We start from the raw sequence: 12,171 nt of genomic DNA, 5'->3' as shown, positions 1-12,171 counted from the left end.
ATGTCCTGTGGTGAGTGTTTGCGACTCGGGACCCTGGGTGGTCCGTCAAGGTACGCAACACTCCCCCCAAGCCCAGGTCCAGCAGTCGCACCCTGAGTATGTATTCCGTTGCTCCGGCGGGCCATTGGGTGCAACACCTCGGCGCGAGGTAACTACAGAGATGCGAGAGCCTCGAGCAGAGCTCGGCGTTGTTCTTCATCGTGGAGTCCGTCAACGAATTGTTTCACAAGGAACGGTACTTCGCCGTACATCACAAGGAAGTGCTCCCAGCTGGATTCGATGGCTTTAAGGCCTTTCCACTGTACTAGGAGCTCCCATCGGTTAGTCCCAGGGTTGAGTCGGGCAGCTTCAATCGCGCCGACTGTCAGCACAACGCTCTGGTTGATGACGTGATCGAGGATTTCCTCCGTGAGGTCGAGGTACTGGTCTGAGTAAAATTTCAGCCTTGAGTGATGAGCTTCCCACTCGTTTCCGTTGATGACGTGTTCAATCACGCATGGTACGGCAGGCATTCCTTGACTGGGATGGGTCCAATCCACGTGACGGATAGCTTCGGGTAATGCGAGTTTTCATCAACCCTTGACCACAGCATGTAGTCGCCTTCCATAACTTCGAACGCTGTCGAGTTGGTCTTGTTGAGGATCTGCCGGTTCTGTGCCGCGCGCTTGAGGTCGAGGATCTTGAAGTGAATCTCTCCGAGGCTGCGTCGTAGGGCACTCATCGCGGTTCTGATGTTGGGTCGTTCCCACTTGACTTCGGTCAATCCATCTACGATCAACTTTCTGTTGAAGCTTCCGGCGATGACGTTGAGGGGCGTAGTCGGATCTAATCCAGTGTAAGCAAACATGGGAGACGTACCGCCCAGAGATTCGGTTGGCGTCTGGTTCAAGTTCGCTTGCACTACGGGCAGTAGGTAATCCCACTCGGTCTTGGCTAGCCGGCTTTCGGCCAACATGACTCGCATGACTGCCAGTATATCGCGATTCACTCGCTCAACCGTTCCGTTTCTCCACGGACAGTAGGCCAGGACAATGTTGTGCTGGACTTTGAGGCGGTGTGCTAGCGCCTTCATGATGTTGTTCTTGAAGTGGCTGCCGCCATCGGAGATCCACACTTCTGGTACTCCGAACATGGCCGACCAGTCCATAATTGCGTCCACCGCAACTTGACTTGTCGGACTGTCGCAGGCAATGAGCCGTACGAAGTGCGTAAGGTCGTCTTTCAAGACCAACACATACTTGGAACCTTTTCAGGTTTCACCCATGAATAGGTAGTCGAAGTGCAGTCCTTGGTTGCGCCGTGTTGCTGACCACGTATTCCCATGAGGCCTTTGGATGATCTTCCCACCTCGAATATGCGGGCACAACAGAAACGACCGGAGGAATGCCGCGAGCTTCTCATCGAGATGCGAGATGGTAAACAGTTGTCGGATGTGACTGGCCATGGCATGATGTCCGCGATGACCCATCGATCCACAGTGGGCTATGATGAACAGCCTTGTGAGCAGGTCGTGGGCATCGTCGGGTATCCAGATGCGTTCGCGCAGGTAGAGGACGCCGTTGTCTTGCATGATAGCGGTTGGTGGTGCCGCCACAGCCTTCTGGGCTTGAATGATTGACTCCAGGTCAGGCCAAATAAAATCCATGTCGTCCAGCGGGCGGATCTTCGCCTGCGACGGCTTGTATACCATTCTTGGCTTGTGGCGCTTCTTGCGCTTCGTCCATTCTTTTAACTGTCGTACGTGGTTTCGACGCTTCTAGCGTGTCCATACGACGCTGGCAAAGATCGGGGGCATCGCAGAGTGTAGGCGGAGCACGTGTGCCTTCAGTGGCGCGGGTTGTCCCCAGCGGCTGGTAGATCGGCCCACAGATTGTGCACGCCGTCGATGTGCTCGATCACGTAGCGGCATTGGCCGATGAGGTCGGCCCAACGCAGTAGCTTCTCCCGTGTGTGCGCCTTGATTTCCTTGTCGGGGGCAAACACGTGAATGAGGTTCTTGTGGTCGCAGTACATGCGGAGCCCCAAGGGCCTCAGTAGCAGGTATTTCAACGAGTCGCATGCACGAGCGATGGGATAGCCTTCCTTTTCGATGACGCTCCAGTTCCTCTGGGTCTTGTCGAACATGCCTGACTGGCATACTAGCATTTCATGCTGTTGCTCGTGGATGGGCTTCGCTTCGTCGAACGCTTGGACTTGTGTCACCATGATGGACCATCCTTCCTGGGACGCGTCCGTAAACAGACACATGGTCGCGCGTTCGTCCGGGTGGTGCAGTTGTACTGCGGCCACCATAAGTTCCTTGACTTTGTCCCAGCTTGCACGTTCGTCGTGGCTGAGTTCGATTTCAATCGATGCAGCGGTACGCTTCTTGCGTCGCTTGCCAGCTAATGCCTCGGTGAGCTTCTTCTGTAACGGGTCCACAGCTTGGGCTAAGCCGATGAGGGAATCACGGATCCAGTTGACTGCGCAGATGAACTGTTGCAGTTGGCCAGTCGTTGTGGGGTACGGGATCTTGCAGAGTGACGACAGCCGCTCGGGGTCTTGTCGTACACCGTGTCCGTCTATGATCCGGCCACACCACTTGATTTCCTTGCAGAGGAGAGTGCTCTCCCGAGGGTTCAGCCGTAGTCGGTATCGTACACAGATGGCAAAGAGTTCTTCCAGAACTGCCAAGTACTCTTCCAGAGTGTTGGCCCAGACGAGAATGTCGTCGATCCACACGAGACAGTTCTTGTAGAGTAGGGTCTTTAAACACTCGGTCATGGTGCTTTGGAAAAACAGGGCACTGTCGCAGAAGCCTTGCATGACGCGGGTCGGCGTCATCACGCGGAAAGCCAGCATGAAGGAAAGGACTTCGCGGGAAGCGGGTCCAAGCGGCAACTGCCAGAAACCCTAGGTCGAACACCCCTAGGAATTGGGCGCCCCTGACGGATTCCAACACCATGAACTGGAAGGGCATAGCACCGGCCATTGGAATGGTCATGCTGTTCACCACGCGGTAATCGATGGTGAGACGGTAGTGTAGGAGCAGTTCTTCTGTCGTCCATTCACCGCTTGTCTTGAGCAGCTTCTTGCCACTTGGTTTCATCACCGGGTTGACTGGACTACAGTATGCACTCGAAGAGTTCGAATAGATAATACCATCTTCTTCAAGCTGGTTTCCAAATGCATCCAGGAACGTCGTCTCTAAAGGACTACTCTTGCGGGCCTTGCATCGGTGCGGCTGGGCATCGGCCTTGAGCTTGATGTCCATCGCTGGTACGTTCGCTGCTTCATCCGTTCCACGGAATTGTGCGTGCCAAACGTCCTTGGCTGAGGCCTGCATGACGATGTCCTTAAGCTTGTGGGTCTTGACGTGCTTGCCTGCGTCCGTTATCTTGAGCGTTTCAAACGCTTTCTCCAACAGTGACACTGCGGCATCTTCATCGAGTTTGTCGAGGTTCTGTTCACCACCTTGCAAACGACGAGTCGCCACCCCGCAGGCAATGTCTTCGTCTTCGTCGGGTTCACCCACGTCATCACCGTCTTCATGACTTTGGTGTTGAGCCACTTGTTCCAACAAGTGGTTCATGTCGATCCCGATGGACAGCAACGCATAGCGCGAGACGAGCAATGAGTCGCTGCGGCTGATTACGTAACATAGTTGCACACCGGGTAGGTTAACAGGTCCAGTGCTCAAACGGATGCGCAAGTTTGCCGCCACGTCTGCGTACACTGGCTGTTCGTCCACGGCGTAACCTTTCCAGGTCTTCGCCAGTTGAACCACGTCAACTTCTGTCTTCGTCTTCAATGCTTCCAGCATTTCTTCTGAAATGATGTTCGCATCACTTCCAGAGTCGGCACAAAATGGTACTTCCAGTACGCCGTTGAGGGTTGCCATGTTCACGGCATCGTCCGGCATGTAGATGCGGTAGAACTTCTTGCCCATCTTCTTTCGCATCTGCGCTGTCTTCTTCGCGTACTTCTGGAATTTAGGGTTGCGCAGGTAGCCACACATTCGCCAACCCCACACCCACTTGATTCGGTCAATGCCGTCTTGGTCGATGTCGGGGCAGTCCTTGAAATGATGCAGGCGCTCAAGGTCACCGCAAAACAGGCACTGCACCGGGTGTGCGATTCGACCGTCCAGGATGGGTAGCTCGGTCATCCAGTGATAGTACTGGTTGATTCCAAACTCGGTTCGGATTCCATCGCACCATACGTTGTTGGTAATGCGGATGGCCAGGCATGATCTCCATTCGCCGCCATAGTCCACTGACACGCTCATCCATATGATACCCATGTCTTCTCCAAGAGACAACTGATGGTGGACACGGGTTCTGCACCTGCTGCACATGGAAGTTGGGAGGAAGCTCTCCTTCGGGCTGTCCCACGAGTGCAAGTGCCCGGACTTCGTCTAGGATTACTTCCCGTACATCCGCTTCGTCTTCCTGACGATCTGATTGTAACGCAGCAGAATAGGCAGAGTTGTTCGATTGACGATCTTTAGAGGGTTTCTTTCCCGGGTTTCCTTGTCCTTTGGGATTCCCCCAGCCACCAAAACGAGTCTGTCGCGGCACACTCACGCGATTTGTACTCGTGTTTCGTTTCGTGCCCGAATCTTGATATCCCGCATTGCGATCGATTGCTTGCGCCGGAGAGGTTCCAAACTTCGCGCCTTGGTCGTTTCTGGGCCAACCAAACTTGGCGTCTTGGGAACTGCCTCTGTGACGGGAGTAACCGCTTCCACGGTACGCGCATTGATTGCGCTCGCTTGTGCGTACACGACTTCCATGTCGTTCACGCCCGCTATGGTAACCTTCCTGGCTTCGTCCACGGCTTCGGTCGTACCCGCGACTCTCTTCACGTCCACGACTGTACTCACGCCCGTGGCTGCGATCGCGTCCACCACGACTTAGTTTGCGCCCTCGGCTTCGGTCGCGTCCGCGGCTCTGGTCGCGTGCACGGCTTTGCTGTCTTCCGTCATCTCGACTAGACTTCTTGTCTTCGCCACGATTTTGATAATCATGGCCGTGCTTGCTCTTCTTGTGCTTCGGGCTCGTGGTCCCACTCCGCTTTCCAGCGCCAGCACCCCAACGCATCCAATACGTTTGTTGTTCCACGGATATATCCACCACGATTTGGATCAGGTCACCCCACTCAAAGTCGACTGGGTGCCACTTCTTCTTGAAGGCGTCCTTGGTGTATGTACTCGCTCACCTTGCCAGGCAGCTGGTTCAACAATGACGTGCACATGCGCTTTCGAATGTCGGGTGTACGGAGAAACTCGCCGGCTCCACGTACGTCGTTTCGTTCCCAACACGCCGTCAAGTAGTCCGCTGCACGCATGGTCGCATCTTCTTCACGCATGTTGCGATATCATCGAATAGACTTTCCAAGTCAGGGTCGACGTCGTTCATTGGCTTCTTGGCTATGTCTTGAAGCCTGTCCTTGAGGATTTGCTCCGACATGTCTTCGGGCTCTCCACGGATCTTCCAGATCGACATCATAGTACGCAGCAGTTGCTTGTCCGAGAAGCACGCCACATAGCTTGTCACATGTTCACGGAACTGGATGTTCTTCCTACGGCACTCATCTTCAAGTCATGCTTCGTACGCCTTGCGTTTGATCAGCCAACGGTAAACTTCGGTTTGGGCAATCGATTGGAGGTTAGGACACACTGGTAGGTCCATGTAACGATTGTTCCTCGACCATGGCTGCGGCCACGGTCACGACTTCTGTCGCGTTCTCGGCTTCTGCCGCTCTCGCCTCCATAACGGCTTCCGCCGTAACGTTCGCTTCCACCATGTCGCTCCATGGTTCTTGTTGTTCTTCACTAGCGTCTTCCAGACACGTCTCTACCGCATAGGTCGGTAGCACTAAAGTATACTTTGTGGCGTATCCACGAAATCAAAACACAATGTTGGGGGAGCGGCAACTCCCAGGAACACTTGGCGCCGTGTATTGATCTCGAGGAAGCAAATTCTGAACTGATTAGTGTTCCCCTGGCCAACGGGGAACTTAGCCCTAACTAAACTAACCAATGAAAACTAACTGGACTGTCTGACACGCACTATACATGGACTGTCCGTCAACTGTCACCCTTTGATCGCACTAGCCTGACCCAAGCTTCCCGAGCCGTTGCCGCCGCCTACGGTGTCACCCCTAAGGATGTCCTGTGGTGAGTGTTTGCGACTCGGGACCCTGGGTGGTCCGTCAAGGTACGCAACAGTACTAAACCTTTGGAACACTATCTATAAGTGCAAGTGGTTCATAGAACGCGTACTTGTGCAAAATGAATAGAATCACGGAATTGCCTCAAATCAGTTACGTTTGAGTAGAGGCAGGACGAATTTGGGGTAAGTAAGATATATAGGGAGATTAAGTTTGGCAATGCTGTTTAAACACATTGAAATATTCAACGAACGAATTTTGCTTTGACAAATTTCCATTTGTCCTCCATTGCACCGTGAAGACGAGGCATTAATGGCCTCGTCATGGTTCACTACCAAAGGATGGCCAACGAAAAGAAGCGGAAGAAGGTAGAAGCTCAACGACGCTACCGCATGAACCGTCAAGATCGAGCTGCAATGGACGCCTTCTGCATCATGCGATTTCCGGTACAGTAGGTGTAGTACCGGTACACTGTAGTTGAGTTGACTTGTGTACAATTTTGACATTACTGTAACAGTAAAGTTGAATTTGTCGCACAGTGTGTTTCAGTTTATGAACAGTAACTCGATCTTTTACGAAGCAAATGTGTTTTCACTGAAATTCTTGGAACTGATCAAATAGATGGCGGTATTTTTTGCATGCTGCAAATACCAATTTACACACTATTTACAGATAGTTGGCATGTTGCGAAACAATTACCAACACTCCTAAATAGTGTCAATACATTGTTGTAAGAGAGAATGATGGTCACGAAACAATCGCGAAACATTATGTATAGGAGCAGCTCTACGATAAACACGGTAGTAAATTTATATACAATTAATAGTAATAATACAATGTTTGCTCTACATGGACCCTAATTTCCCTTCTTCAGTACTCCCACTATGTGTCTGGTTGACGCAGTAAAAGTAGGTCAGGTGCAGCTGTTGAAGTAGGTCAGGTGGATGGATACATACTGGCGAATTCAAATCAAGAATTACGTTAACGATAACAATGTCGTCGGATGTTGGCACAACCACGCAGACGCTTTCGGACGAAACACTCGCTCGGCGTCGATACTTTCGAGAGAAGCAGCGCGAATATCGCCGCAAGTTGAGTGCTGATGGGGCAGCAATGGAAGCGGAGCTCGTACACCTTCAGTTGATCCTTGATAGTCTTCAAGCCAAGAGTCTGCCGTCCGTGCGTGAAGCTAGCGATGGTCCGTTGTCGTGGCATTCCATTGCCATGGTGTTCAAAAGTGAAGCCCATCGGGTCTTGACGGACCGCGAGTCACTGATCACTCAAACGAAAGGGTTCCGCGCCCTCATTGCGTCTATGCAGCGCTTTGTCATGATGAACATTCCGGTACATGTTCACCTTGCATCGTTGTATGAATGTTCGCCTGTGCATGTAGCTGCCCGTGTCCCGCAGCAATACGTGGCCCAGTGCGACGTTGGTAGCCGACCCGAGAACTCGAAACCTGGGCAAGGAGTGGCTCACGCAGCAAATGTACCACAACATCCACGAGCCGTTCGCGTTGCTTCCTGCTGTGAGATTGGACGATGAGTTTTTCGAATTTGACTTTCAATCGCCGGACGAACACGACGATCCGTTTACATTCTTGGAACGGCTTCAGTGCATTTTACCAGGAACGCTATCATCCTTCCGACGATTCTTCGAGACCAAGGTGCGCGACGTGCTGTTTGAGGACCCCCACGAGGCACGCGACACCGACAGACAGTCGTCGACGTTTCATCTGACTTTTTCCGTTGGTTTAGGTGACAGAAGAGGTGGTGGCCAACACGCGACTGTTTTGCACCACGACGGCCGACGGCGACTTCATAAATACCCTCCAAGGACAATTTGTGGAAGCCGACAGGTTGGTCTTGGTATTTCGGCAAGTCGAAGACGACGAAGTCCATTCATGCCACTTCACGCTTAGACAGAGGTCCTACCGGTCGTGGTAAGGATAAACTTCTATCACTTGAAGCGAGATGTTGTTTCGTGATGCCACGTCATAGGATGGAGGTGCGACAGGTGTCGCCCACGCATATCTTAATGCGGTTAGTCAGTCATTCGTCACGCTTGTTTCGAGCCTACGAAGGGTTTATCAGCTGCGATGAGGTAGCGGCGTTGTGGGGCATCAACGTGACGGGCATCGTCGACGATGTCCAGAAGGAAGCGTACGTGCGGCGCGAACTGATCCGATTGGGAAATGCGCATTTCTTGGTTTGGCGACGACGGTTTACAGCCTTGATGCAGGCGTCGTAATACTACACGACCATCGTGGTAACCACGATTGAAGGAGCTTTGTTTTGCCTTGGTGCTTGAGAACACCCACTTCTGCTTTATGTCACGTAAGTAATGATGGTTGCCCTAATATAATACTAGTACTACGTAGTACTAGTATATAATAGGTTAGAGCATCATACTGTACAGTACACGCTATTTTACAGTTCTACAGTAAGTTACACGCTATTTTACAGTTCTAACTAGTTATCCGGATTATTTACCAACCCCACCGGCCGGGGGACTGTACAGTAAGTAGGTACTGTAGGTACTGTACTCCAGGAAAGTGCATAATTTTACTGCGAGACTGCAAATCGGCACAGTTTCGTGGGTCGACGGAAAGCCAACAACCATTTCCTTTGAGCAAATGGATCCTTCTTCAAACGCGCTCGTGGCTCGCACGTCTCTAAACTTGTCGAGTGCATCGGCAGCCCAACCAAAGCACAACCTTCGCTGAGCAGTGACACCAGTTTTCAGGTGTGACAGACTGTGAATGACCGATTTTCCTAACTTCCATCAATCAACACATTACAGTATATCTACAGTATAAGGGCATCCCCAAAAGTGTGACGGTATAATCAGACTGTATTTTGACGTTTACCGTCACTGAATTTAACTTTTTTGCATCCCCAACCTTGTCCAACTAACAGTAAAGTTCGTGTGACCTTTGCTCCCCATTCTGTAACTGTGAGCCTACATAGTCGAGGATCTTCAGCCTGACTATCCAGGGGTTGGTTGAAATGGCGCCTACTATTGACTAATATATAGGGCGGGAAGGCGTCAAGGATCGCACAAGTGAATTCCACGTCATCACCGTCGCGGCGTCGTCCAAAGCAAACTTATGCCTCCGGGTACATTTCCGGATATCATAGTTAACGTTATGCGGATTTTTTCCGTTTTACCGCTTGGGGTTGACGAAAATCAAAATAACGTTACAGGAGCTGAAACACGGTATTTTGCGGTCCTATTATACAGCCTTACCGGTGGGATGCTCTTACCCGGTATACTGGAGTATATACGTACCATCGTAATGTATTTGTGGGGATATGGCGACTGAGAAGCCTGTACGTATGTACATTGTACCTAACTGGAGGCTAAGACCTAGCCATCCTCGGCAATACTGTTAACGATGACTCAGGGTAGAGGAGGCGAGGTTTGGTTCATGATTCTACATCCAATGAAGAATCGTCGTTGAAACTTGGATTCCCAAATCAAGCAGCACGCGATCCTTGATCTGTTAGAACATGATTTGAGAATCCAACTCAACAACATCTGAAGTCAACGTACCACCTAACAAGCATATACGGTACTATTAATAGTACTCCAATGGGACAGCGAGGGGAATCACCCAGGATGGAAGGCGAGATCCAGATTGTTGGTAATTACCTGATACGGTTATTATCACACAGGTCAAGTGCCCTGTGTTGGCGTTAACACTGCCCGGATAATATTACTCTTATCCGGTTATTTGATGCAGTGGCTGTGAATGGTTTGGTTGTTGCCTTTACCCTCCAATCAGATCTGCAGATCTGATTGGTATCCCACTCTATGTTTCTATGGCTATGATTTGATGTTGGTGGCACTGAGGAGCTTGTGCTCCTTACAACTCGATTGACACCCCAACGCACTGAGCCTTTGTTCATTGTGTACTACATTTCTTTCGTGTTTGTTTCCTTCATTGTGTTCACTCGTTTACCTGACATTTCAAGTACATGAATTCATCTGCACTGTCCCTGAAAGGCTCCTCGGAGTTGTCTCTTCTTGTGTTCAATGGGAAGAAAGATACCTTCCGCGTGTGGTCCAGAAAGTTTATGAACTACCTGGAGGGCCTTACAATTGAATTGACGGGTTTATGGATCGGAGAGTCTGATAAACGCCCTCAACCTGTGACGAAGTTCGAGGACTGGCTGGTGTCAGTGCCTGCTCTTCATCAATCCGAGATTGATGCTACTGAAAAGTATAAGCATTACTTGGACTGGTATCGCAAGCGACAGGACCAGAAAGTTCGGTCGCTGTTGGTTCAACTACTCCCAGTTAGTTTTATCCAGCAACTACGTGATGGTAGCGATTCTAAAATGCCTGTGCATGAAATTTGGAGTGAGGTGCAGAAACGTTATGGAGTTTCGAATGCTGCATCTGTAACTGCCCTTATGGGAAAATTCATCCGCACAGCGGGTAAATCATTCGATACGATTGAGTCGTGGTTTGGAGAGTTGAAGTCTCAGAAGAATCTCATCAATGCTCAGTCGCGCCAGTACCTTAGTAGAGATAGCGTCAGCGACGATCTGCTTATTTGTCTGGCTCTGAATGAACTGCCTAGTCAATTCTACGGTGCTCAAGTGAAATACACACCAGACTCATTCAATGTGAATTCAATCGAACAGATCCTTGTCGGAATCTTTGGCCAGCGTTCGAAACGAGCGATATTAGCCATGGCTGGCCAATCATCGGCGACGGATGTGGCGTGTAATTCTATTTCGACCAATAGAAATGAGAAGAAGCGTCCGACCAATCAGGGTCCTGTATTGAATGGAAAACGTCCGAAATTATCCGGACCTGCGGGACCAAGTAGGACTGACCCTCGGTCTGGAATGTGTTTTTACTGTGGTCAGCCGGGCCATATTAGGGACAAATGTCCTAAAATGAGCCAAGACCTGTCGTACGGATACGAGCGCAAAAAACATCTGGTCGAAACCTGAAAAGGTCGAGCCACGGGCGCCCAAGAACAACGTGCCCTGCGGCGCCATCCGTGCCGAAGTTCCCTTGCCACGGCAGGCGGAGGTGCCTCTCCCAGCCAGTACGAGCCCTGCGGAAGAATCCCTGGCCGACTACCTTGGCCTTGGTCTCGACGACGACTTTGAGGCGAGTAGTCCGTACTACACGCCCGCCCAAGAACGTATGGAAGCTGTAGCCGGTTCTATGCAAACTATGTCCGTTGACATGGACGATATGGTAAGAAAGTCATATCCAAAGCTACTAAGTCAACGCACTTTGTCTAGGAATGATTGGGCTCTCGACGGTGGATGCGGCCATCACATGACAGGAAACCTCCAGTCCCTTAGGAGAGATTACTGTAAATTGGATTGTAATACTACGTTCAGTTTTTCATTTGGAAATGGGAATAAGCTTAGTAGTACGCATATTGGATCAATAGATCTTTGTCTTGATACTCCTACTGGTCTGTGCAACTTTCGGTTTCAGAAAGTAGCTGTTGTTCCAGGCTCTACAGTAAATATTCTGAGTGAGAATGCACTAAAATGTACCGGTTATGTCGTAAACGACAGTGCATGTGGGCGCTACAAGTATGTGTTCAAGCAAAACCGACTTCAGTTTGTTGCGGTTGCTATTCAGGGTGCATACTACGTGCGTGCATTTACTGTACTCGAGAGGCAGATTCGCTGTCATAATGTCAAGACAGGCGTATTAGAAGTAAGAGCAGTTAGCAATACTACTCTGGCGACGAAACTGTTCAAAGAATGGCATGTCAGACTTGGCCATCTAAACTTTGCGTCACTCGCTCGACTCCTTACTACTAGTAACTTCCCTGGTGTGCCGCGCATTACTAAGGATAGTTTGCATGGAGTCACACTGTATTGTCGAACTTGTGTTCGTGCCAAACACATTCGCATGAGCTACAGAAACAGTTCTGGAACCAGGTCTACTCGTGTAGCTGGTTCACTACATGTAGATACATGTGGACCGATGAAGCAAGCTGGTATTTACGGTACTACTTCTGGTATTAGGTACTCC

General features: G+C 50.6%; 2 protein-coding genes across 2 annotated transcripts; both read left to right on the top strand.

Annotated features, from left to right (window-relative positions):
• Positions 1-6,494: 6,494 nt before the first annotated feature.
• H257_07561 (hypothetical protein) lies at positions 6,495-8,442 on the top strand (the record flags this gene model as incomplete). The annotated part of the gene is made up of 5 exons (XM_009833132.1): positions 6,495-6,599; positions 7,177-7,497; positions 7,547-7,852; positions 7,911-8,095; positions 8,154-8,442. The coding sequence occupies 5 exons, from the start codon at positions 6,495-6,497 to the stop codon at positions 8,401-8,403; spliced, it is 1,167 nt and encodes a 388-aa protein (XP_009831434.1). The 3' UTR covers positions 8,404-8,442.
• A 1,691-nt stretch (positions 8,443-10,133) lies between these two features.
• On the top strand, positions 10,134-11,461 carry H257_07560 (hypothetical protein; the record flags this gene model as incomplete). Its single annotated transcript, XM_009833131.1, has 3 exons — positions 10,134-10,439; positions 11,125-11,335; positions 11,421-11,461. 3 exons carry the CDS (start codon positions 10,134-10,136, stop codon positions 11,459-11,461), a joined length of 558 nt encoding a protein of 185 aa, XP_009831433.1.
• Positions 11,462-12,171: the final 710 nt, after the last annotated feature.

The sequence above is a fragment of the Aphanomyces astaci genome (genome assembly GCF_000520075.1).
Source record: "Aphanomyces astaci strain APO3 unplaced genomic scaffold supercont1.16, whole genome shotgun sequence".
Lineage (NCBI taxonomy): Eukaryota > Oomycota > Saprolegniomycetes > Saprolegniales > Verrucalvaceae > Aphanomyces > Aphanomyces astaci.
This window is presented reverse-complemented; position numbering and strand designations above follow the sequence as displayed.